At 48.9% G+C, this 27021-nt stretch overlaps 1 protein-coding gene across 1 annotated transcript in view; it reads left to right on the top strand.

Moving 5' to 3' along the window:
* LOC138503559 (catalase-like) overlaps window positions 1-27021 on the top strand; it is a 515936-nt gene that overhangs the window by 286426 nt on the left and 202489 nt on the right. The window contains exon 9 of the mRNA XM_069623379.1: window positions 7672-7810. Coding sequence (XP_069479480.1) covers window positions 7672-7810 — 139 coding nt within the window. The remainder of the gene's footprint in view (window positions 1-7671; window positions 7811-27021) is intronic.

Raw genomic sequence — 27021 nt, 5'->3', positions numbered from 1 at the left:
GCATAGATCGCCTTTGCAATTGGATGGTTTGAGTCCAAGAATTACTTTTTCAACCTCAATTATGGAGACTTTAGGGAAGTGAAATTGGGTGTGGAGTTTAGTATTGGGTGGTACTATAGTTTTGGGAGATGCTGTAGTAGCTAGTAGCTCTTTTTTTAATTCTATTTTCTTTTGGAGGTTTAGGGCTTTATTCGCTAGTGCATGCTGTATTTCAGAGTACCAAGTTTTGTCTTTGATCAGTTGTCTTGGGCAGTTATGGGACTTTCAAGTTCTGAGTATAGAAAATAGCTCCTTTGTACTGGAGTTAGCTTGAGTGATTCTATTGTTATAGGTCTCTTGTTTGGCTAGCAGGATCTCTTTCTTATATTGTGATGCAATGTTTTGTAGTTTTAGTTTATTTTCAGGTGTGGGGGAGAGTTTCCAGGTGTTAACGCAGTTTCTTTTTTCTAGTCTGAGGTTTTTTAGGTGAGGAGTGAACCAGTTGTTCAGGTTATTACAAGGTTTGCTATTTCTTAGTTTGAGAGGGGCAATGTTATCATGAGTCTTGTTTATAATTTTATTGTATTCATCGACTAGAAGGTTGGGATCTAAGTTGGCCGATAGTGCGTTGAGGGTGGGCAGGATGCCTGGGATTAGTTTGACTACTGTCATATTCTTCTTATTTCTGGTAAGTATGGGTGGTGCCAAGGGTTGTTGAGGGTTGGCAGTTTTAGTGTCTATTGTGAAGGATATCAAGTGATGGTCTGTCCAGATCTGAGGTGAAATAGTTAGGGTAGAAATATTACAATTATGGTCTGCGACCCAATCTAAGGTTCTCCCTTTGTCATGGGTTGGCTCATTCACTCTTTGGGTGAAGCCTAGTTCTGTCAGAATATTGGATGCTGCGATGGCATGTTGGTCATTGGCGTCATTGAAGCCAATATTTAGGTCACCCAACAGTAATGTTTGGGATGTGTCTTTTAAGTTTTCTGAGAGAATCGTGGACAGTTCTTCTATGAATGTCTTGATGGGACCGGGGAAGGGGGGGGGGGGGTATGTATATCAAATGAATGTTCAATGTTTGGGAGTTTGCTGTAGGTAATTTAATGGACAGTGTTTCACAAGCTTCAGTGATGGGAGATGGAGAGAGTCTCATGCCTAGCTTAGTTTTGGCAATAATGGCGATGCCGCCTCAAGCCTCACGTCTGTCCATTCTAAGGATAATGTAGTTGATAGGTATGGCTAGTGATAATGCTGGGCCTGATGCCTCATGGAGCCACGATTCAGTAATGGCTAAGAAGTCATAATCTTCAGTGGAGATGGCTTCAAATATTTCTATGGCGTGGGCGACTAGAGATCTGGCGTTTATTAGGGCACCTTTAAGTTTAGGTGTGGGTTTGACTAGAGGCGGGGGATTTGTTGGGCGGCTTATAGTTTTCACTTTATATCAGTAGGTTGTTGTGGCTATTATAGATTTGGATGTGGGTTCAGATGCCGTTTTTGTTCGGATGGTGTTGGTCTCATATCTGATGAGACGATCAAAGATTCTTGGTAGTCGTGCCCTTAGTCTAATGTTTCTAAGAGGTGTATTGCAGGGTGTAGATTGATATGGTGGCGTAGGTTGATTGATTTAGTCAGAGATAGTTGGTTTTTGGCCATGTTCATTATAACTCCAGAGTGGGACATTGTATAGAGTATTGCTGATGTAAGTAGGGTGCACTGGAGTACTAATTTGGCCGACGTTACGTGCATGGTGTGTTAAGTGGATCTGTCTAGTGCAGTGCTCTAAGACTACTGAGTGTGTTGGATGGAGGTAGTAGCGGACCTCAGAAGTATTAGCACCATATTATGTTTAGTAGTTGCTTGGCTATGGGAATATAGTGATGCTGTAGGAATACCTCGGTTAGGTCGTAAAGGTGTGGCGTGATCTGCAGATATCTAGGCGAGTATCAAAATAGTATCTAGTCTGAGCTATGAGCATGCTTAGATTCCAATCTATGTAGGTATAAACAGATTCACTGGGATGCCTGTTTATTTCTGTCATCGGTATGAGAGCAGTTCTAGGTAACTTATTGCTTTTAGTTGTAAGTACACCTAGATATGAATTTCAGCACATGCATTAGGAACAGGTTGTATCTACTCATGGCGATAAGTTATAGAGTAGTAGTCACACACATAGCATACAATTGTTAGCATATAAGCTAGAATACAGTGTACAGGCACGGGTGTGCACTACACTTTGGAGGCAGAACTAAACTTATTAGTTTAGCTATAAGTATGTCTAAAATCAAATTTCAGTATATGCAATGTGAGCAAGTTGGGCAAGGTTGTGTATCTTGGCGTGATCCTAGACAGCTAGCAGTTTAGTTGAAAATACATATAGAATCGACTTTCAGCACATGCAATGGGCGCAGGGTTATATCTACACATGGCAATAATAGTTAGAGTAGTAGTCACACGCATGGAATACAATTTGCTGGCATATGGGCTAGAATACAGTGTACAGGCACGGGTGTGCACTTAAGTCAATAGGTTCGCCTCCAGTCAGATAAGCATTGGTGACAGGCCTGCCAGGGCAGACAGGGTTGCAGGGAATTCCAGGACCCAGTTAGACCGTGCAGAAAGTGTCGGTGAGTCACTTTAAGTTTTAGTCTAAATCCATTAAAAAGAGTAGGCTAAGGTAATAGGTATAAAAACAGCCAGCAGTTTGCAAACAATAATAGCGATGGCATATTAGCAGGCTAAGGTGCGACCCTTATAGCAGCTCAGAAAGGTAGGTGGTCAACATAGTTTTGAGTTGCCAGGGTGTCTGGGCAAGGGTTAGTCATACAGGGAATTATGTGCACTGTTAGAAATGCAGAGCAGCAAATAGGAGCTTGGCTAACAACGTAGGTTGCTGTAGGTGGGGGTCAAATCAATGCACTGCAGGACTTAGGGCGTTGCAGGGTTAAGTAAGGCTCGTAGCCGCACTACAGGGATTTAAAATTGTTGGATGGGTTATGGGCATTTCATGAACAGTACCTTTAGAGATGCAGGATCAGCGTTCCTGGCAGACTCCGGCAAGGGACAGGCATGGACAGGCATCGTGCTTTAGTTCCCGTGCCTTAGTTCCCGTGCCTTAGTTCCCGTGCCTTAGTTCCCGTGCCTTAGTTCCCGTGCCTTAGTTCCCGTGCCTTAGTTCCCGTGCCTTAGTTCCCGTGCCTTAGTTCCCGTGCCTTAGTTCCCGTGCCTTAGTTCCCGTGCCTTAGTTCCCGTGCCTTAGTTCCGAGGCCGGCTTCGCCTTCCGGCGATATCGGATTGGCTTTTAGACCGATGTGCGCCCAATCAGCATGTCGGCCGGGCGTAGGCAGATGGTGAGGCTTGGATTAAATGCCTCATATGGCGGCGGCCATCTTGGAGAATGTAGAACCCTCGTGGTTCGGAATGGCGCTGTTTAACGGTGGAGGCTTTCCTTTTGTAACTGCCTCTATTTCAGCAGTTATATAGACCTCTTTCCTTCCTGTGCTTCGCATGCAGGCTTTTTCGATATTCCTGCAAATGCGCACGATACGCGGGTGTCGGCTGTGGCAAAGTCTTCCTTGGCTGCTGTCATTGCTGCAGGGACAACAGTAGGTCGAGTAGGAGTATTTGGTTGTGGAGACCTGAAAGTTCTAGCCCAAATATCCTATAAGGGGCTTCCCTTAGTTGCTTGAGACGTAGAACGACATGCCAAAGTAGCTTTTTTTGTTTTGTTCCCGGTATAGGGTGCTTACCGCTAGTTGGGCGCCCCCCGGTCCGGACAACTTTTGGCACCACCTATACAGGTGGCTAGTGATAACAGGCTCTACTGGATATTGCTGATGCTCAACAATATGTTGCCATCACTACTATATGATTGACGCTGACTCTGGTTCCTCTGATATGCAACAGCCCATGCAGGTGCGGTTACCCCAGTCTCTGTAGGAATAAGTGCACTATTCTAGCATGTATGGAAGTAGTAATCCAATGTTTATGAAGCATCGCTGTTGACGAGCACACCATGGATCTACAGTGTTCATAAAGTAAGCTGAAGCTTCAGATTAAGCCTTTGGTATTTACTTCAGCGGAAGCTGGGCTGCCAACCTCAAGATCTTGGAGGATCCTGTATCTTGTATGTTGTAGGTTGTTGGCTCACTGGCTAAAGTGTCATCCCCGAGTCATAAATTATATGTTGGTAGTGGTGTGGTTCATCGAGGGTGAACCTCGCTATGACTCAGTTTGCATATGTTTTTGTTGATCGTGTTAGCCAGGGGGTAGGGTGCCTATATTTGTTAAATCTTCAGCTCTGTGCAGCTGCCCGCTCCATTTCTAAGAATCGCTGCATGTGTACGCCGGTACCATTACTACAAGTGACAATGAGTGCGAGTGTCGAGTGGAATAAAAATCTTATCCGTTTTAGGGCTCTTTGCCACGTTATGCTGATATCAACATAAGTGGGGCCTATGAAGTTTTTACATTTACATTTCATAAGCCCACCTATGTTGCCACCACAGTCTCCGAGGTAGTGCTGTTCGATTTCCTCATATGTTTACAATCCTTATGTGCCTTGGATCCACCCAGATTCCACCCAACTGGTTTTCCATGAGACTGCGCCAAGTCTAAGGCACCACTGTGATGTTGACTTGTATAAATGCTGCTGTTTAATTGAGGCTATACCAGTCAATCTACTGTAACAGCTTGTGTCCCACATATTAATAACTTTGCTACCTCTTATGTGTGAAGGGGCCACTGGTACTTTCCAAGGACCATTAAGCTGCTCGTCGCTATGCCACATGAGGACTGTATGCGCAAGAAATCTTTACATGAGGCAAGATGTTTCCTCCTTGTTTATTATACAAATAGCCATGAATTGACTTTGTATATACAAACACACAAAAAATAAATTACAATACATTTTCGAAGATGAACCAATATAAATAGTTAATATACAAACAAATTCTTCAGTTCTATAAAAGGAATCAATATTAATTCAGTACTAATTTAAAAATGATTTAAAATGTATTCAACAGATACCACTAGATAGTTCACTTAGAATATTCCTGCAGTGCCATACATAACATTTATATCATTCCCATCCATAAATTTGCTCCACATATCCACTGGCTATGTCACATTACTATCGTTTCCATATGACTTGATATAAGAAAAACTAATATTGGCAATGCTTTCGCAGTGCACTAAACTATGTTAGTGTTTCAATATTGGTGTTGCCACACAATTGTCAGAGTCTCCTACTCCGAGTGATCCCCATGCATACACCTGATCTCCAAGATCTCACAAACATTAAACTTTAGGAGCAGGTATTGTCACACAACAGCACTTTCATGATGAGCCTTTATATAGACCGGCTTAGTTGTACGCTGCATTCTATATTGGACATAGGGTCTGCTGTTGCATTTGGTGGCTGACTCAACGAGGCCGGTTTCTACACTTTACTCTATGACTTTCCTTTTGAGCCAGCGTTTGCATGAAGCAGGATGACAGTCATTTATAGCGTGTTCAAAACCCTCCAGCCACCGTTGATGTAGCAAAATTATGCACCCCAATGGCCCTTGTGTAGCTTGTCTGTCTAATTTTACAAATTCATCAATGTATAACAATTATAGTATCGTTGCAAAGTAGTCTCACTCTTTCGTACCACATCATCGTTTTTTCGGTCATTAATGCCCATATACTTTTTAAGTCAAACTCCGTCTGATAAATCCAACTGAGCGGGATTTTGGCAATCATAGGAAAATGCGAGTATTTTAGCTTCAGGTTTGCTCCATTCGTCATGGAAGTGTGAAGCCCCCAAACCTCAACAGCATACAGCAAGGTGGGAATGATCTTAGTGGTGTATAGCAACAGCACAGTGTTAATAGAGCATCTCCCATTCCTCCCTGCACTAACAATTTTCATGCACTTGAGTTTAGTATCAAGCCAATGTGGCGACCATTTTAAGTTTCCATTGACTGCAATCCCCAAGTATTTGTAGTTTTTACCCAGCTCCACTTGTTATTAAATGTCCAGACCAAGCTATTTTTCAGCTTAGCCTTTCCAGCCATGTTTATGCGTTTCCTTCTGGTTCTCCTCAGCAGCATAAAGATTTCCCGCTGATTAAATCCGCCCTTATCTTACCGACTGCTAAAGTCTCACGGAGGCAGTTTACAGCGCAACCTTTCCTTCTTCCTTTCTCAGCTCAGGCGGTGACTTTGTATTTCGCCTATCACGGGCGAACCATATTCCCGACTCACCCGTGCTGTTAATAAGAGTGCGCCTTGCTAACTCTCAGGCATGGCCGGTCCGTATGACGCCTTATCCTCCGATAAGTTTTAGTCCAAAGACCTCTGGGTAGTAGCAGGTGGGACACAGACCTCAAAGGAGCATCTTTCTGATTCAGAAATAGCTAGATAGAATATGCATGATGATCCGATGTTAGCAGTGTCGGGACGGAGCTCCGCCTGCACACGTCTTTAGTGCACGGTGGCCATCTTGGAATCTTTGTCTTTTTAATGGGAGTTTTCCCTATGCCCTTTTCACTGATACCCGAGCAAGAGGCTGTGCGCGTGTAGTGCTGATGCTTAGCTTTCCTTTTTCCCCCTCAGAGAAAGGGGTTTTCTAACACCCTCTGTGGCCTGTTGTTTCCATGGAGCCCCCACTCCTTTTGAAGGATGATGTTGAAGGGATCTCGGGCCTCGACCAGCTTCTTTTATGCTTCCTTGACAATGAGGAAGAACGCCTTCTCGAATGGTGATGCCAGGTCTTCTTTCTTTTCCCCTGATCTCGAAGGATGGTTCGACGACTATGGGGTCAGTGATCTTTTTCTCTCCATTTTTTTGTTCCTCTTCTAAGGCATCGATTTTGACGTGGCCATATATAGCCTTGGCACTCTTTCTCTAAGTGCCTTTGCCGTCCTCATCTGACATGATCCGCAGTCCTCTGTTTCATGGTTTTTCCTCAGTAGAAGAGACACGCGCAGTGGAAATTTGTCACAGAAATGGACTGATGGCATGATGTACAGGTTTTAAAATCTTTATTTTATTGTTTTAGTCCTATCTAACATTTTGGTTTTTTTGGACAAGTGAAAATCAGAATTTTCTGATTCATTTCTGTAGAAAAAAGGAGCTAAAGCAAATGGCGCCGATGGCTACGGTCTTGCATGCCTATAATGCCGACTTGACATGAGATGCGACCGAGAGAAGATGTTTGACGACGGAGCTGAACAATGCCACCTTCTGGCTAACATACGTTTTTCCGGGAACGGCTGTGTCATCTGGGACATATCAGAGATGAGGTATCGGTGGGCGGAATGTGTCCTTTGGAATGTTTTATTATCTTGAACTGCCCAAGCCCACTCCCAAGGGTTGACCTCGACTGCTCAGCCAATGCTACCACTATGTTAGACTGGGAAAGCGTGAGGGAAAAACTGTTACCAAGATGTGAATCTGTGCCTCTCAGTCCATGAGCAGAGAGTCGAAAGACTCCTTCCTTACACTGCCCACCATGCAACGAAACCTTTGTCGTGTATACTGCAACTGGGAAAATCGCAAGGCTCAATTTTCTACCTTTCTCCACTGGGAAAGACATGTTCTTGTCTGTCTTCCAATAAAGTATATAGTACATGCAAAGTTTTGTGAAAGGTAACTTGTGCTTTTGTTTGATGTTTAAAATTGAAATGATGTATTTGTATTTCAGGGCCGTCTTTTCTCTTACCCTGATACCCACAGACATCGCTTGGGGGCAAACTATCTACAGTTACCTGTTAACTGTCCATATAGAACCCGTGTGGCCAACTATCAGAGAGATGGACCCATGTGCATGTTTGAAAACCAAGGTAACCTGCATTAACTTCAAAAGTAGCCACTGTTCACTGCAGTGTGTTAGCTAATCCTGGGCAGCTCAAGTATCGTGGTTGACTGACATGTGTTTGCATTTAGGTTTGTGAATCCACTGGTCCTTTAATTATAATGTCTGAGATCACTGTTAAATGATTCTGGACACAAACTATTGCAAATCTTTGTGTGGTCAATCTTTTGTTCATACTTTCCAAGTTGTTTGCACCTTTATTTAACTAATTAGTTGTCAGATATGATGATTAGTGCAAAGGCAATGCATAGATGGCATCAGCATTACGACTCATTAATTGTAGGTTCATTCTGAACCAGAAGCCTGTACACAATCCTCACCTACATATTGTGTAAGGTGCTGTTGAATATAAAGTACCAACAAAGAGTTTGAAAGGGCAGAGTTATTCTGGGTGTTGTGCATTCTGCACATCAAGAAAAGCTTTTGTAGCTGGTAAAAAACAACCATTAGTTATGCCAATGTATGAATCGGCAGAACTATTGCCCGATATAATCAGAGTAAGGTGTGTGCTGAAAACATAGTCCACAAATGTGTTCTTTATTTTTTTTTTATTCAGAATTGGCTTTAATGGCTATGAGAGCACATAGTTGCACTCTTTAAAGCTGTAAAAAAAGTAATTAATTATAGAAAACACTCATGTTTTCTGCAAGTCTCCAGTCATGCCTGGTACCCTGTAATTAAGTCCGTACTATACTTAATGCTGTTTGTGACAGGGTCGTGGAGCTGCCTATCAAGAGGGGATGGGGACCCCTCTCAACTGGGGGCAGGAGGCTAACCAAGGTACTTGCCATAGCCAGTCCTGCCCCAGAGGTGGCGTGTAGGAGTTGGAAGGGTCCCTGTCCCTCTGACCTCTACCTGGTTAAATTTACAAAGTTTCACTTCTTCTTGCCCTATAGCTGTTGTGCACAACGCTGGTCAGTATTCTTTCTCTTTCTCCATACGACCACGAATGCCTGTATTCCTAGTGTTGGAAACTCGAATGCAGCGGCTCACCGGAAAGCGGGGCAGCGACACATGGAACAGCAGACAAAAGTCACGCACATCAAACCGGAGTTCCAGAGGCAACCTGATCCAAAAACAAACTATGAAATTGGCCATACCTGTAGCGGGCTGCCTTTGTCAAACATCGGCGGACCTCAACAAAACGAGAGCGGGCCTAAAGTATGTTATATGCTTTCTACTTACTACCTGTAACCTGGCCCCTGCTGGAAAGAAACACACTGGTTGCCTCAGGAGCCGGCTGAGGTGGGGAACCAATGGAAGGGGGAACATAAAAAGGGGCATACGGTTCAAGGTAGTGTGGGTTGTTCGGGTGAGGTAAAAGGAGAAGGCAGACCGAGAGACCATGAGGAAGCATGGTGCCGCAGATTGTGGAAGAAGATTATAAAGAGCGTGTGCAAGGTACGGTGTCGGTGAGAGAAAGTGGTACTTGGGTGTGAGAGTGCATGCATGGTTGAGTGCGAATGAAGTGGCAGTGTCGGGGAGTAAGGTTGAGTGAAAGAAAGATGACTGAAAGGAGGAGGGGTGGAGTGCAGTGATAGTAGTTGAGGGAAGGGTAGTAGAGGGGAGAGTAGTAGAGTGGCAAGTAGTCACAATGCGAAGAGCATTAGGCGTATTGAAGGGTCAGACAGGGCGAGGAGAGTGGGAGGAAGAAGGGATGGGAATAGAAGACAGGGAAAGGAAGGATATAACATCAGGGAGAGGGATATAAAAGCGTGCAAGTAAATGACCTTGCAAGACCTGTGTAATAGGATGGCACATTTACTTGAAAAACAGTGTTGCATCACCCTGGTTAGGGGTCACCTAGATTGACTGATCCTAGAGGAAGTTGGATAGCTAAAGCGTTTGCCTAGATGTTAGGAGTTACTGATCTCTAGTGACCACCTCGTAGTATAGGGACGTCTGGGCAATGCAGAGAACCGCCCACAGGTGACGAGAGAGTGGGGGATGGCCCTTAGTGAGCTCTTTTTCAGCCCCTTTTATTAAACCCCTTGAATTGTCTTTGAGAGTTGGTGTGTTCTTGAGGTCATTTGTGACATACTGCATTACTTTCTATATATTTCTACATGGATACAAAAAAAAATAACCTATCATAATTAACAGACATACATAACGGGCATATTTGTAAAGCGCACATTCACCCCCGAAGGGGTATCTTGGCGCTAATAACAGATGTTTATTGTTAGCCAACTTAATGGTACTCATTTTACCGACCTCAGAAGGATGAAGGGCTGAGTAGACCTGCCGGGATTCGAACCTGTGACCATGAGGTCAAACACAGGTCGCTGTAGTGGGTGCATTACTCCACTGAGCCACAGACCTGGTTAAATCATTTCAGCTGACCATTTGAAGAGCGGGAAGATGGTGTTTGGCTAGAATTGCACCATTGTTTAGCTGCAGTTGCTAGGATGAGAAAACAAATCTCCAGGATCCAAGCAAATAGATAGTATCCCCATCCAATAATGAATCGTTGTTGTGAAGTGCTCGCCTCAAGCACTGAGACGCCAGCGCCTTTGTTTTGTGTGTAATCATTGGTACTGTGCATCCTATGGCCCCACTGGCCAGAGAGAGGGGAAGGCAGAGAGAGTAGATTTGGTGAGCATGGTGGAAGCACTCTGCAGACTGCTGCTGTAGAAGACTGCAGAAGCCAGTTACAAAAATTGTTGTAAGGGCAGAGCAGAGACAAGTTGTAATTGTGGCACCAAACGCATATGAGCATGGGAATTGGTGTACTTCAAGAATGGAGAAGGCTGTGCCACTGACGGTTGTCAGTAGAACAAAGCAGTATGACAGATCAGCTGACCCCAGCATAACTGCCGGATGAGGCCTGGAAAAGACAACCAAACATCCTGGCTGCCAAGAAAGGAAAGCGGAGGGAGCCAGAGACAGCACTGTGAAACGTTCCCAACAAGACCAGAACATGTTGGAGGGCCCCATACTGAAGAACCGTAAAGCCTATGTGAGTGTAAAGAAATGGAGAAGCACTGACTTGCGAGTCAAAGGCAGAGATCTGAAAAAAAGTCTGTGTAAGGACAGTGGGCAAAATAAAGCGTCGGAGGAGAACCCCAAGTACAGACATGTGAGTCGGGGTAGAAGAGCAAAACATTAGGAGAACCCATATTGGGCAAGAGGAGGTACATAAAGTTGTTGTTTGGAACCAGGAGCAAAGTTTCTTAGAACCCCAAAATAAATCAAATGTCTTTGGGGACTTGTAGTCCAAGTTCCCTGCAAGCAAAAGATCTGGTGGGACTTGATGTCCAAGCTCCAGATCAGCTCGAGAAAGTGGGAAACACCCAAGCAATCTGGTTTTTAAATTCCAAGTTCCAGCGCATGTTGCTAGATTGTGACCCTCAAATGAATGATGAAATAAATCAGTGTATGATTGATAGAATCTTTTTATTTATTTATTTTTTACAAAAAAACTGGATAGATTGTTGGTGGTCTGAAACTCTAGCCTGTTTTTGGTTTTAGAATGTTTCTTCCACAGACTTTGGACGCCCCCATTAGAGTTGTTGTTCATTCTCTTGCGACCTTCAAATCTCATGCCCCGGTTTACAGTGCTTCTCTCGTTGCACATGCAAATTCCAACAGTGAGCACTCCAAGTTGTGCTTTTCCAAAGTGGCTCCATTAGTCTTCAAAATTTGGTTCCTGCATGCAGCATTTCTTTTTACTATTTGCTTCTTGACACTTCTGTGCCCATTCTCTCCTCTTTTCTGATCACTTTGCTGTCCAAACCTTTTTCTCCCTCAAGAGTCCTCCAGATTCTCTCCCCCAAGGTCCTTGTTCGACCCAGTCTGCTGCGTTCTCTCTGCCACAGGTTTTTCTTGCATGACAGAGTCTCTTCTTTTCTGACATATTCATGCCGCCCTCAGTTGGGAGATTGGCATGTGATTTCGGAGGGCTTGCACTACACATCTTTGTTTCGCCCCCGATTTTCAACCCCCTGTAGCTTTGCAGTTTTTCTTTGGTGTCAAACATTCTGGTTCTCCCTTGGTTACCACTGGCTTCCTTCATCTTGTTACTGCTTGCTCTGCTCCTGGCTGGTGTTAGTTTTCACAGGGTCTCAGCAAGCTTTTTTAGACTGTCCTCTCTTCACTTTATTACATGATTGAACTGAGAGCTATTACATGCTGGGAAGTGAAGTCCAAGTTGTTAGACTCTGTTGCTGAAGGGATTGAGTGAAGAGCCACTTCATGTTGGGAATCAAAGTTCAAGGTTCTAGACATAGTTGATACAGAGATTGAAAGGATGTCTTTTGCTATCTGGCAAATAAAGTCAACATTCTCTGGTGCACCTGATAAACAGAAAGACACTGCAGAAGAAAGCACTGTGCCAGTGCCTAGGTCTAGGTTTAGAGTTCCAGTCCATTAGTCAGTATTCTCGTCTTTTCTTTTTTATAAAGTTGTTCAACTGTGTTTTACCTGATTGTCCAAAAATCGTGCAGCATGGTGTTGGAGGGTAAACATTGATTGGAGGATCTGCCAACATGTGTCACATGGGCTGAATCATCCTTGAGTCCTTGAAAGGACACCTCCGCCTTGTCTGGAAACTGAACGTTTTCTTCCACACTGCATCGCCGTAGGTTCTTCAGCTTCAGCTCTGGTGTCCTCCTGCGTTTTGGTGTGAAATCAGCCTTTCAGTTTGAGTTAGGCGGTGCATCTTCTGACAAGGCCACCTTCCATGGTTCTGCGTTTAATAGCCTGCAGGAACTTCCTCAGAGCTCTGTCAGCACAAATTCTTTGGAAAGGATGAAAACAAACTTTTTTTTAAAAGCACACAAATGTGCTATCTGACCCTCTATGCATGTTAAACAAAAAAGGTGCTTCAGGAACTGAGAATAAGCAAGCTCAGACATTGCAATTCATGATTTTTTAAGCCAATAGTTGGCTAAACCAGAAAGACAGAAAATATGAAAAATCCAAACTTCTCCCACCTCCCACTCTCCATATGAAGAAAGCGGGTCCGAGCCATGTTGAGAAGAGATGATTACGCGAACCCACTGGGTTCGTAAATTCTAAAAGTGCTATGGCATCTGCTTGGGTATCCTGCAATGCAGTGGACCGAGTGGTATGAGATGGAATGTAAACATGTTTCTTTTGCCACTATTGTGCCCCAGTAATAATCTATTAATGAATGGACAAAGCTGCTACCTTTCACTCTGCTGCTTAAGACTGTTCTCCAGCATGGGGTCTGGCATGGATTCACATGCTCATGAATATTCCCCGTCGTCAGGCTGGGAATCCTCGGTAAAGAAAAAACCAGTATCAGTTTCGTTTCTGATCTGTCTTTCGTAGTAATAACCAATCACTGGTCTCTGCGTCATACTGACCACAGCCAATGACTGCCCTCTACCTAAGCACCGCCTCTGGCAGCCATCTTCAGATTTTTACCGCACGTTCATGTGTTGGGATCCTCGTGCTATTGCTCTCGAGCGTTAGTGCTATTTTTTCGCGCTTTTTCACAAAAACTTCGATTCTTTCGGTCAAAAGAGCCTCAAGCTCCACCGATCCTACATCCGATCAACGGGGACCCGTGTCGGATTCATCTGTGCCCCTCAAGGGTGAAGATTTCGTCGAGCTACACTTCGGAGGACTCCAGAAGCTTCTCAGGCCCGGTCTCGGAGATGGCCCAGGAGAAGGGAAGCTCGACGCCCGGAAAGCTGTTCAGGGCCTGCCCTGGATGCCAGCTGCAGAACGTCTTCAAGGAGGACGAACACTCTTTCTGCCTTTACTGCCTTCATGGGGACAAGACGCACGTGGAGAAGGACTGTGCGTTTTGCGGCAACATGTCGGAACGGACCATGAAGGACCGCCATCAACGTCTCGCCAGCTGGCTGGAGGGTAAGAGCCCGTCTGGCGAGAAGAAGAAGAAATCTGAGCGGTCTTCTAAGACCTTTGAGGGCGCCCCGGCGACGGGGGCCCAACATAAGGCCAAGCACCGCGAGTCCGCTGGCACCGGGAGCGCCGAACGGTCGGGCTCTACGGGCGCCAGGCAGGGCGCACCCTCCCCGGCACCATCAACCACGAGCCAACGCTCTGGGTCGGGTAAGAGGAAGGCCGAGCACCCGGCGAAGCTCCTGGAGAGACCCCGGTCGAGCTCTAAGGCAGAGGAGGAGCGTGGCAGTGCCCCCTCCCTCAAGGATAAGGCGGTGAGCGCACCTAAGGTGGTGAAGGCCTTGATCCATTCGACCAAGCCCTCTATCGAAACGGTCGCGGCGGCCCTGGCCCAGCCTGTGGAGGCTGCACCAGTGGTGGCGGCCTCGGGGCCCAGAATCTCCCTGCCTCCTCGGAGGGAGTCTTCTTTCGTGCCCATCGATAGGACCCCCGTGAAACCCTCCGTGGGGAAGAAGGGGGGGCAGGGCGTCGTCGTAGATTCGGCCTCAACCTCAGAAGAGGAACTGATCGAGGTCTTAAGCCACGGCCTAGGCGTGGAACAAGACCAGCCCGTCGGAATGGGCCCCGACGCAGGTGACGACGACGACATCGTCGAGGATACCGACGGGGCCCCTGCTCGCCCGTCGGATTCCCCTCTGCCAGCGCCGCAAGACAACTCAGCGGCCATTTTGTTGGCTATACAGTCCTTATGCTCCGAGATAAGGACGAGACTACCGTTACCGACGGAGGAACCTCTCCCGTCGGGGGATCCAGAACCGGGACCTTCTGGTGTTCCCCCTACCAAGAAAGGAAGGATCCATCCACCGCCTCCTTTTCAACCGTCGCGCCCCGTCCAGCCCTCCTCCCCGTCCACCCGAGGGGATGATACGGGGACTGACACGGCAGCGACGGGTACGGACGACGAGGCATACGACGAGGATTTTCCGTCGTCGCCTCTCACCAGGGCTTCTCCGCCCGACGAGATTGGATCGTTCCACTCAATGATCGCCAGGGCATCCGAGCTTTTCCAACTCTGCCCTGAGGAGAAGAAAAAGGAAGGCTTCCTTTACCAACGGCGCGAGACCAAGAGGAAGACGGTCCTCGCAGTGCCTCTGTTGGACGACATTTGGGATGAGGGCCTTTCCCTCCTCAAGAACCCTTCCACGACGCCAGCGAAAAGAGACCGGTACGAGAAAAAGTACCGGGTCCCGGACTCGGCCCCCCTATGCCTCCGGGCGCAGCCTACCCCGGACTCCGTCGTCTCCGCGGCAGCCAGGAAGAAAGCGGGGGGGGGTGCGGCCTCCATGTCGACTTCCCCGCCGGACGGCGAGGGAAAGAAATTGGATGCCATGGGACGCAGAGTCATCTCGTCGGCGGCGACGACGATTAAAGCGGCCAACGCCTTGGCTATCGTGGCCCGCTACGACAGGGAACTCTGGTACAAGATAGCTCCCCTGCTGGATTTTCTGCCGGACGACAAGAGGGCGGAGGCCCTTGAGATCCTGCAGGAAGGTGAGGTGGCCTCGGACCACGCCATCACCGTGGCGACGGACATCGCCGACACTGGGTTCCGCCAGATGGGCAACGGCGTTTGCCTTCGACGTCGCGGATGGCTCAAGGCTACGGACTTTCGGCAGGACGTCCAGACCAGGGTCCTGGACATGCCCTTCGACGGGAACAACCTGTTTGGGAAGACAGTGGACGATTCCCTTCAGGCCATCAAGGCGGATACTGAGACGGCCCGGGCCCTTGGAGTACTGCAGCAACGGCGGACGCCCTTTCGGAGCGGCGGAGGCAAGGGCGCCTCCAAAGGTTCCGGCGGCGGTTTCGCTTCCTACCGTCAAGCGGCCCGCTCGTCGTCGCAAGAGGCCTACAGAGGACGAGGCAAGTCTGGCGGCCCCCGCCGTCGTCGCCAAGGAGGCCAAGGCGGCAAGGCCGCGTCCAAGCAGGATTGAACCGGCCGTGGGGTCGGGCCCCCACCGAAGCACCCCGGTGGGAGGCCGGCTGGCGGGCTTCGTCAGCGTGTGGGAGTCCATCTCCACCGACCGTTGGGTGCTGGACGCCCTGGCCCGGGGCCACGCGCTCGAGTTTCAAAGAAGGTGCCCGCGCGTCCCCCCCGTGGCCAGGAAAGAACTTCACGTCCCTCAACTTCTCCTGGAGGTAAAGGCGATGCTCAGAAAGGGCGCCATCGAACTCGTCCCAAAGAGGCTTCGGGGCTCCGGAGTCTACTCGCGTTACTTCCTCGTGAAGAAGAAGACGGGAGGATGGCGCCCCATCCTGGACCTGCGACGCCTGAACAAGTTCATCAAGGCGCAGAAGTTCCGGATGGTCACCCTCCAGCACGTCCTGGGTCAGCTGGAGGAAGGAGACTTCCTATCGTCGTTGGATTTGGAGGATGCCTACTTCCACATCCCCATCCTAAAGGGGCACCGAAAATTCCTCAGATTCGTGGTCCAAGGGCGTCATTACCAGTTCAAAGCCCTTCCCTTCGGACTGCGGTCGGCACCCAGGGTTTTCACCAAGTGCCTCGCACCGGTGGCGGCGCAGCTGCGCCGCGAGGGGATTCACGTCTACCCCTACCTGGACGACTGGCTCATCCGCGCCAAGACGAGGGAGCTCGCCGTGGTCCACACGGCAAGGACCGTCCAACTCCTCACGGACCTGGGATTCTCCGTGAACTACGCCAAATCCCACCTGGTGCCCGCGCAAGTCGCACTGTTTCTGGGAGCGAGGCTCGACACAGTGTCCCTTCTGGCCTCCCCGTCGGAGGAGAGGACCAGGACCATCTTGGGCAAGGTGCAACGGATGTTGGTGGCCGACGCGGCCAAGGTGAGGTCCATCAAGTCCCTCCTCGGGATGATGTCTTCCTGCATCTACCTCATTCCCATGTGCAGGCTCCGGATGCGCCCGTTGCAAGAGTTCCTGGATGCGCGCTGGATCCAGACGACGGGCAGCTTCGAGGAAAGGATCAAGCTCGACGAGAGTTTCCGACGAGCGATACGGTGGTGGGGCACCCGCGCGCATCTGACGGCGGGCATGGACTTCCAGACCCCAGCCCACCAGGTGACTGTGACCACGGATGCCTCCCTAGAAGGGTGGGGAGCGCACACCGAAAATCTGCACGCAAGGGGACTCTGGCTCCCGACGGAGAAGTCCCTGCATATCAACGTCCTGGAGCTCCGTGCAGTGTTTTGGGCCCTCAGGTCCTTCCTTCCGTCCCTCAAGGGCAAGGTGGTGAGGATCTTCACCGACAACACCACCACCATGTTTTACATCAGGAAACAGGGCGGAACCAGGTCCCCAGCGCTGTCCAAGGAGGCGCAGGACCTGTGGCATTGGGCCGTCGCCCAAGGGATTCTTCTGGTGCCGTTTCATCTGGCAGGGATAAAAAACACCATCGCCGACTCACTCAGCAGGGAGCTGCGCTCGTGCCACGAGTGGGAACTACGGCAGGATCTGGTGGATCGCCTCTTCCGACGGTGGGGCACACCCCAGATCGACCTGTTCGCGACGGCGACGAACACCAAGTGCCGGAGGTTCGCCAGCAGGTTTCCCCAGACGAGGAGCATGGGCGATGCTTTCTCGTTCCCCTGGGAGGGCCTGTTCCTCTACGCGTTCCCTCCCTTGCCTCTGCTAATCCGGCTCGTCAACCAGCTCAAGAGGTCACGGTGCAGGATGATCCTCGTCGCACCTGCGTGGCCGAGGCAGATATGGTTCCCGGACCTTCTGGACTTGTCGGCGTCCCCGCCAATCAAGCTGCCGGCGGACGCGGATCTACTCTCCAGGGAAGGAGGCGCCATCCTCCACCACGACCCGAAGTCGCTGAACTTGCAGGCCTGGCTCCTGCAGCGCTAGAGTTTGGAGGATACGACATACCGGCCGATTGCAGAGAGGTTCTTGCAAAGGCCAGGGCGTCCTCGACTCTTAAATGCTACGGACACAAATGGAAGAGGTTCTCTGTCTGGTGCCACGCACAGAAGGTTAACCCTCTACGGATTACGGCTCCCCAAGTGCTGCCGTACCTGCTGACGCTGGCCAAAGCTGGTCTGGCACACGCGTCCATCAAGATTCATCTTGCTGCGATCTCCCGATACACCAGAACCACGGGCCGGACGTCCTTGTGGTCTCATCGTCTGGTGAAAGAGTTCATGAAGGGACTGTTCAGATCGTTCCCGCCGGTGAAGGCTCCGGCCCCGGCGTGGGAGCTCAACGTGGTGCTGACCAAACTCATGGGACCTCCGTTCGAGCCTCTGCACTCGGCCCCGTTGAAGTTTCTATCGTGGAAAACAGCTTTTCTCGTGGCCATCACCTCCGCACGACGAGTGGGAGAGATCCAGGCCCTTTCCTGCAAGGCCCCGTACTTGACTTTCCACGACACGAGGGTAGTGCTCAGGACGCACCCCTCCTTCATGCCCAAGGTACCGTCGGACTTTCATCTCAACGAACCCTTGGTGTTACCTGTGTTCTTCCCGTCGCCTTCGTCGCCGGCTGAGAGGACTTTGCACTCGCTGGATGTAGCTAGAGCGCTGAAGTTCTACGTGGACCGCACGAAAGGTTTTCGGAAGACGTCACAACTCTTTGTGAACTTTGGACCTGTCAATCAGGGGAAGGCTCTCTCGAAGGCTTCCATCTCCAGATGGCTCTCCGGCTGTATCATGTACTGTCACCGGTTGGCAAACCGACCGCTGCCTGGCCGTCCGAGAGCCCATTCCACCAGAGCGATCGCAGCTACCACGGCGTTCCTATCTGGTGTGCCCCTGCTGGACATATGCAGGGCTGCTACGTGGAGGTCGACGCACACCTTCACGAAATTCTACTGCGTCGACCGGGATTCCAGGGAGGAGTCCAGGGTCGGCCAAGCAGTGCTGCGCAACCTGTTCGCCTGAGGTGAGCCTGGTGAGGAGGTAAGATGCTTAATGTTGAGTTGATGTGATGCTTAATGTTGAGCCTTTGCCACCTCCCGTGGTTGTGCATGTGTGTACTGCTATGTATTCTTTATTCATGAGCATGTGAATCCATGCCAGACCCCATGCTGGAGAAGGAACAAGTTACTTACCTGTAACTGTTGTTCTCCAGCATGGGTCTGGCATGGATTCACATGCGAACCCTCCCGCCTACCCCTCTGCGGCTCTTCACTTGGTCATACTGCCACTTCACGTGCTTCCAAATCTGAAGATGGCTGCCAGAGGCGGTGCTTAGGTAGAGGGCAGTCATTGGCTGTGGTCAGTATGACGCAGAGACCAGTGATTGGTTATTACTACGAAAGACAGATCAGAAACGAAACTGATACTGGTTTTTTCTTTACCGAGGATTCCCAGCCTGACGACGGGGAATATTCATGAGCATGTGAATCCATGCCAGACCCATGCTGGAGAACAACAGTTACAGGTAAGTAACTTGTTCCTTATTGTGCTAGGTAGAAGTAGTAATGTCGAGGTTTAGTGAAGAGGTCTACGATCGTCGATTTCGAGGTACAGCTCTGGGTGAATGCCCTTAACTTGGGTACATTTTTTCCATAATTTCCCAAATAAAATGAACCACGTTCTATCTGGACATGTTAGATTTATTTTTTGCTCTACGAATACCTCGCACTCCACTGTTAAGTAAATAGTGCCTATAATTGGCCGAACGTTGTATTTTTTTTTAATTTTTTTTATGAAGTGTCCAGTGTGCCCCTTTTACAGGCAAGTCATTCCAGTGCATTCGGAAGCCTTTTTTAAGCTTTGTTTTACACTGTGGAGATATCTTCATCTTGATTGTTATATTCCTTTTTGTGCTAATCTGCGATTGCAGCTTTTGAAATTCCTGCCCTTATGAGAGAGTCCGAGCAATAAGCGGGTTACTAATGCATTGGTTTTTGGCCCTTTTCTTTTTCTTAACCTGCTTCAATAGGTCTGTATTTCTGTAGTCTCATTTATTGCGAGTTGGTATTAGTGTATCATTACAATTATTTTTTCGTTAATTTCCCTTGTGGCCATATCGTTTCCACCAGTGAAAACATATGCCTACACAGTTTTCCATGTATCCACACTACATAACTAACATAACTACATGTTGGTTTTATCTTGTAGAATGCAGTTCCTCTATCTTGAGAAATCTGCACATATTGTCTGAGAAACTGACTCAGTTGAATAACATAATCTCCATCTTTCTGATTTTCCTGGTTTGCCGCCCTCTCACCCGCAGACCTATTTAGTAATCCAGGAAATGCTGATCGCCACTCATCCTGCATGCTGCCAGACAAGCATACTAGTAATGTGCTATCTCGGTTTTCAAAGAGCATTATGATCAATTGATGAGGTCAGTCAGGACTAAAAGCAAAGCAATGACCTTTGTTGTCTACCAAACTTTACTGTCGAACATAGTAAAATCATTATGCTAACATCTTCCCCTCCAAGGTGTAAGGTGTAAGGTTGAAGAAAGGTGGAAATAACATTTTAAGTATTCGCCCACAGCAACGTTAGTTGTCCATTTATGGGGTTGTATTGTACACTTTTGCCTTGAGTATTTGGAATGCCTGGTCTGTGTAATTCTCGCTGCTTACTATTCCGTTCTATAAAGCGTAGGGGAAATGTGTTGTCTTTTCAAATTGAACAGCACACTCCTGATTTCTGAAGCACTGGCCTGCTTTTGCTAGGATATGTAGTGCAAATTTAATATTTTTCAGTTTAGTGAGGGGAACTTGCTGGGACTGTCCAGTTTACTTCGAGTGTCAAGCTTACCCAGAATGCCCAAGTTGTCTCGCCTTCTGGAAATGTCAAAGCGGAAACTTGCTCGCAAAGTCAAGTTTACTGAAAATTTGATGGGAATATAAAATTGAGCTTATTGGGTTGTCAAACTTGGACTTTACTGGGAATATCATGGTATGTTCCGATCATGGCATAACACATTAAAGCACTTGAAATAGGATGACTTGGCATGATATATGTCAAGTCCTAACACATGATAACCTGATCTGTCCTATGCGACGATTCATGGGATCACCTCACTTCTCCCCAGGGGGAACCCTTCTGCATGAGGCTAGGGAGGTGAGCCCACAATGCAACATTCCCCATAGGGGTGGCGGAAAGCAGGACTTCATAGGGAGAGACTCCACTCATGGTGACAAGGACTCCAGTTACATATTGGGCCTCCCTAACCCTCTTGCCCTTGAGTCCAAGAAACCCATCCAGTCTGCTGAGAAACAATCTGAAAGCCCTACTGTGAGCTATTGCAATACTTCTTTGTTTCTTCCTGTAAATATTGATACCGCCAAGATCAGGAAGACTAAAATGGACATAGTCTGCTCTCGGGTCATCTTCCAGGAGTACTGTGAAAAAGACGATTGATGGAATTATACAAACTACTCCTTTGCCAAGCACAGAAGGTTCTGGGAAGAGGTGGCCCCAAAGAGGCATGAATACACAGTGGACACAAAGGACTGTGACACTTCGCTGGGGAGGAACCAGCTCAATGAAATAAAAATGGAGAAAAAACCCAATGAGAAGCGAAGCAGGCATGAAGCATGGCAGACCCCGGAAGTTCAATCCTGGAAGCAAGAAACCATGCTGGGGAATCGAACCTCCAGTCAGGGGGACACCGGCAGATTGCATAAGTCTTTTGTAGGCTGACGCAGAGTAGGCCTGACTGGAAGCTAGAAACTGACCGTCGGTGGCGTGACCTCGAGGAGGTGGACCTAGCGGTCCATTAACTGCGCTGACACTGTCTGGCTGGGGACTCCGCAGAGCCAAAAATAGGCAGCGGGAAGCAGAAAGAGAAGTGGGGAGAAAGTTCCATGGGAACGCTTTGGCCCAACACCCCAGGAAGAACAAGCGTCATGGCTCCAGCAGAGAAGAGGTAACTGGAGCCATGGGAGACCCGGTAGGGGATTGGGGAAGGGTGCTGCAGCTAAAGCAAGCATCAGGCGTAATCTCCCTCGTCTCAGTAACTGTATCAAGAATATCACATTTATTTATTGGTCACTTATTAGGCGCTTATACAATTAGCCAAACTGTTTCAAAGCACCCACAGGACAGACTGGGAGGGGACAGGGGAAGACCATGAATTAGAGCAAGGATAAATAATTCTAATAGTACAAACAAATAATGAGCATAAGGGAAGGGGAGACAAACCTACTATGCATTGTGAGTGTTCAGAACGTGCAAGTGCAGAGGTGGGGGGGGTGAGGGATAAGGTGATTTGATGCTCATGGAGTAGTGCTCCGGGTAAGTGCTAAGAGTAGAAGAACGTAAGTGCAACCATGATCAGTGGGGTGAGCCAAGTAAGTGCAGTAGAAAGACAGCAGCTGGGATGAGAGCTCTGGGGGGGGTCAAGGCCTCGAGGACACACAAGGGCCCTGCACATATGTCACGTGGTTGTATGATTAACAGGGAAGAGAGGAGGAGGTAAACGGAAAGGTCTTGAGGCTTTTTCAGAACTTAAGGAGGTCTTGCTCAAGATGCAGAGGGAGGGGGAGGCTGTTCCACAGGAGGGAGCCAGCCGAGGAAAGTGATCCCCCACCAGCTCTCTGTTTGGCAAAGCACTTAACACGCAAGGAGTTGGTGCCGGTGGAACGGAGGAGTCTAGAAGGAGAGTATTTGGTCAGGAAGTGTTGAAGATAATGGTCCACGGCCCCAGATAGCCTTGTGTATGATACAGAGGGATTTGAATTTAATTTGTGCTGAGACCGGGAGCCAGTGAAGGCTTTGTAGGGCAGGAGAGATGCGGTCCCTGGGCTTGAGGCCAAGGATAAGTCTTGCTGCCTATTCTGGCTTAGCTGGAGGGGTCGCAGGGTGGAGGAAGTAAGGTTAAGGAGGAGGCTATTGCAGTAGTCTAGCCTGGAGAGAACCAGAGCACAGGTGACATTGAGTCTCTGGGGGAAGCTGAGGAAGGGAAGAGTCCCTTTGAGAAGGAAGAGCTGAAATTGGGACTTCTTGACAATGTGCTGAATATGAGGGATGAAGGAAAGGGAGGAGTCTAAGATGACTACGAGATTTCTACCTGCAGTGGAGGGGTGGGGGGGGCATGGAGGAAGACCAGAGTGTATGGTGCAGGTGACCCAATAGGGAGAATATCTGTTTTGCTGGCATTGAGACAGAGGTCATTGGCAGTGCGCCAGGCCTGGATGGCAGAGAGGCAGCCAGGGATGAAGGAGTGTACAAGGGCGTCAGTGGGAAGTTTGAAGAAAAGCTGTGTATTGTCAGCGTAGCATTGGAAGTTGGGGGAGAAGGAGGAAATGTCGTGCCAGCAGAGAAATGTATATGTTAGCCAGGGTGAAAAAATGGGGCCCTGGGGGACGCCACAGGTAGCCGAGGAGAAGGGTCCCAGAATGGCATTGGAGGAACAGTCCAGTTAGGAAGGAGGTAAGCCAATGCAGTGCCCGCTCTGAGATGGCAAGGGTGTCATGGAGCCTTTTTATGAGGATGGATTGATTCACTGTGTCAAATGCAGAAGAGAGATCAAGAAGGATGAGAACTGCGGGGGAGTTGGAGTCAAGAGATGCAAGCAGTTCTTCATGGATGTTCAGGAGAGCAGTTTCCGTGCCTCTGGATGCTCATGTAGACCGCCCACAAGTTCGGTATGAGAGTTGAGTTGGGGGAGGGCCAGCTTCTCAAGCAGTTGTCCCAGGAGTTGATGGAAATGGGACGGTAGTTGGCTGGGCAGGAAGGGTCTGCAGAGGGTTTTGTAAGGAGGGGGCACACAGGGGAGTGCTTGAGGGAAGATGGAAAAGAATCAGTAGCAAAGGAATGGTTGCAGAGATCAGCCAGAGCAGGGGAAGAGTGGCAATACTTTCCTTGATGGTTCTGGAGGAGCAAGGAGCAACCTGTTTGGAAGAAACCTTCATGGAGTTGACAACTCTGGTGACTTCTTTAGGAGAGAGAGGAGTGAAGGAGGGCAAGGAGGAAGGGGGAGGGTGAATGGTAGGGGGGAGGAGCGGGAACGGTTGGGTTGGTTCGAGTGTGACAAGGCTGTACAGTATGTCCTGGGTTTTGATAGTGAAGTGAGGCGAATGCATTGCAGAGGGCCTGGGAAGAAGTAGGGGTAGAGGATGCTGCTGATGGGTTGGCAAGTTCCCTGCAGATTTTGAAGAGTTTGGCCATGTTGTTGGACGCATTGGACACTCGTGCCTGAGTGTGGGCTCTTTTTTTTGTTTTTTGGCACGGATGGGGAGTCTGTAGTGTCTCTGGATCAGGTGGCAGGCCAGTTTGTCAGAGGGTGAGCCTGAAGTGTGCCCCTCCTGTTCAGCAGCCCTGCAATTGTTTTTGGTCTGCAAGATTGGAATCTTACCAGGTACTAGGCTTGGAGGTAGGTTTCAGGCAGTCCCTCATGACAGGAGCAAGGATGTCAAGGGTGTTGGTGATGGACAAATAGAGGTTGCTGAGGGCAGAGTCCGCGGAAATGGGTGGGTTGGGTGGGCAAGGGAGAATGAAGATGGAAGAGAAGGCGACAGCTGACACTAGTTTCATCGGACGGATGTTCATGAACGCGGTTGGCAGAGCTTTGAGGAGTTAGCACAGGGCCAAAGGAGCCCAAGTGGGAGGTGAGGAGAGAGTAGTTAGTCCAGGAGAGGGGGCGACCAGGGGAGAAGAGAGTGAGGTTGGAGTGGATGATGGCATCTAACGTGTGTCCAGCAGAATGGGTAGGGCAAGAGGGTAGAATGGAGAGTGATGGGGAGGAGCAGAGGTCAGTGAAGGGGTGGTTGCTGTGCAAGGGGAGTCTAGATGGATGTTAAAGTCACCTACTAGTAGCAGGTTTGAGGTTGTAGAGATTAGGGAGGAACAGAAGTCCGCCGCTCAAATAGTAAAAGAGCAGAAGTGCCAGGGGGCCGATAGATGGTAGCAATGGTCAAGGTGGAAGGAGAGATGACCAATTTGCACACTAGGCTCTCAAAGGACGAATACTGCTGAGTGGGTAGGATGGTAGAAGGAATCAACTCTGGGAAGAGTAAGGCAACTCCACCGCCAGTACGGTGTGGGTCGAGGTTTAGAGGTGATCTTGTAGCCGTCCAGGAGTGAGTCCAAGGAAGTAACTGAGCTGGCGGTAAACCCAGTTTCCGTAAGCACAAGTATGTCCCGGTCAGTGTCTTCAAGGAGAAGGAAGATGTCAGCAGAATGTTTGATGGCTGAGCATGAGTTGAGGGTTGCCAGATGGAGACGGTTGCTACCTTTTTTTCAGAAATACCAATGTAAATGCTTGGGATATTGACGCTGCCCTTCTCAGTGCGCAACATCTGCACCAGTAGTTTTCCAGGTCTTGTTTCCTGTAGCGGCGAGCTGCTGCTGGCCTATCGAAATATCACAATACCCTTCTGCTGCGTCCCGATATTTATCTAGGTGTACCTTTACATCTTCGTTAACCAGTGGCGACGGATGACTGGTGCTCTCCGCTTGCTATCTTGCCAAAGCCTCCTCGCCCCCCGTTTTAGCTCCCTCCTAATATCCCGAAGCACCCCGCATTCAGTCCACATTGCCATGCCCCGAATGTATACCTTGAACGCCTGCCGAAGAATTGCATGCGTGGCGACCGACCCTTCATTATTTTCAAAGTAACTGTCTATATGTTCTGCCATGCACGCACGAAAGACTGGGTCCCCCAGAGATGTAGCCTTGAATCGCCACTGCAGGCGAGGAATCGAGCCCCCAGGAATACCCAGCGTTGGCAACCCCGGGGAGTGGTCAGACAAGGTTCTGGGCCATATGCAAGACTCATCCAACCTATTCAACAGCTCATGCAATGCCAGCCATAAATCAATGCACAAGTGCATATCATGCACCGATGAAATAAACGTAAATGCGCGCTGTTGTTGAGCATACCCCACCATCTCTCATCCCCAGGTCTTCTATGTGTGTGTGTATAGCACATGCCGCGTTTCAGTGACCTAGGTCGAGCCGTACATCTAGTATCGTGTTAAAGTCACCTCTGCAAATGACAAGCGCTGCAGGGTACCTAGCACATCTTTGGAACAATGCGTCATAAAATGCAGGGTCATCAACATTGGGCCTGTAGGCATTCAACATGAGAACTTCAGCACTCCCCAGTGTCCCATGGACTAACACAAACCTACCGCCGTCATCGCGCTCTGTTGCAGAGTGGCTGAATGGCAGTGTCTGGTGTACTAAAATCATAACCCCCCTGTGCCCTTGAAGAGTAAGTTGTATAATAACCCCACCCCGGGGCCATCTTGCGTGCCTGATGTTCAAGCATGTCTGTTGCTTGCAGAAATAATAATTTAATCCCCAGCCTGTTGACATATGACATTACCTTCTGCATCTTTATCAGGATCCCCAAGCCCCGAACATTCCAGCTAAGGAATTTTACATTAGTTGGGTCGTTCCCTGCCATCAGCCCTCATGTGCAACTGCCTACTCCACTCCGTTCTGCCACTCCTCGTGCCTAGATCATAACATTCTATATTCATGTGCAGTTTTTTAACAATTGCATCCCACCTCCCCCCACCCAACTCATCCACCCCCACCCTCATAGTGCCCCGAACTTCGACTTTGTTTGTCCCTACCCTCAAATCCCTTCCCACCCTACCATGCCCAATAATAACATGCACTCGCATTGGGGGTGACTGCAATCGTGGCGAGTGGAGTTCCCCATTCTATTAGTATGTTGCCTGACACAAGCCTTAAAACGAACCAGAACTAGACAAGCATTATCATTTACACACCCATACTGCATAACCTCAAGTGAGACATTTTGATACTTTTAGATGTTACTTCGCCCCCGGGGATTTCCCCGTCGGAAGCGGATTGTTGGCCTCTACGAATGACGCAGCCTCCTCAGGAATGTGAAGAAATAAGTCTTGTTGAATTATAGCCTCAGTCGGGCAGGATAAAGCATGGCATAGGGTGTCCCCCTTTCCCTGAGAGGTTTCTTCACTCCAACAAAAGTACGTCTCTCTTGCTGTACCGCCAGCTTATAGTCGGGGGGGAGGAAGGGCGGGATACAGACTACACTCAAACCCATCCTCAATTCCATTTTTTTTTTGTGCAGCCTAAAAATACTAGGTCCCTGTATCTATATATAGTCCATGAGGTGTGCGATTATTGGCCTGGGGTATCCCCCGACCTTGGCTTTGCCATCAAAGCCCTATGTGCTGGATCCACCACAAACATCTGGGACCAGCCCGGATGCCCCAGTAGTTCCTTGAGCAGTTCCTCAGTTACCATTTCCACGGGTCCCTTCAAGGCATCCTCCGATACACCAATAATTCGGACATTGTTCTGCCTCGATCTAGCCTCAAAATCCTCGCACTTTAACTTGATGCTGCCCATTTCCTTTGCCATGGTCGTTGGGGTACCCTGTAGTGCCGTTATGGCA

This window comes from Ambystoma mexicanum, chromosome 11, assembly GCF_040938575.1.
Source record: "Ambystoma mexicanum isolate Mex_15411 chromosome 11, UKY_AmexF1_1, whole genome shotgun sequence".
Classification (NCBI taxonomy): Eukaryota; Metazoa; Chordata; class Amphibia; order Caudata; family Ambystomatidae; genus Ambystoma; species Ambystoma mexicanum.
This window is presented reverse-complemented; position numbering and strand designations above follow the sequence as displayed.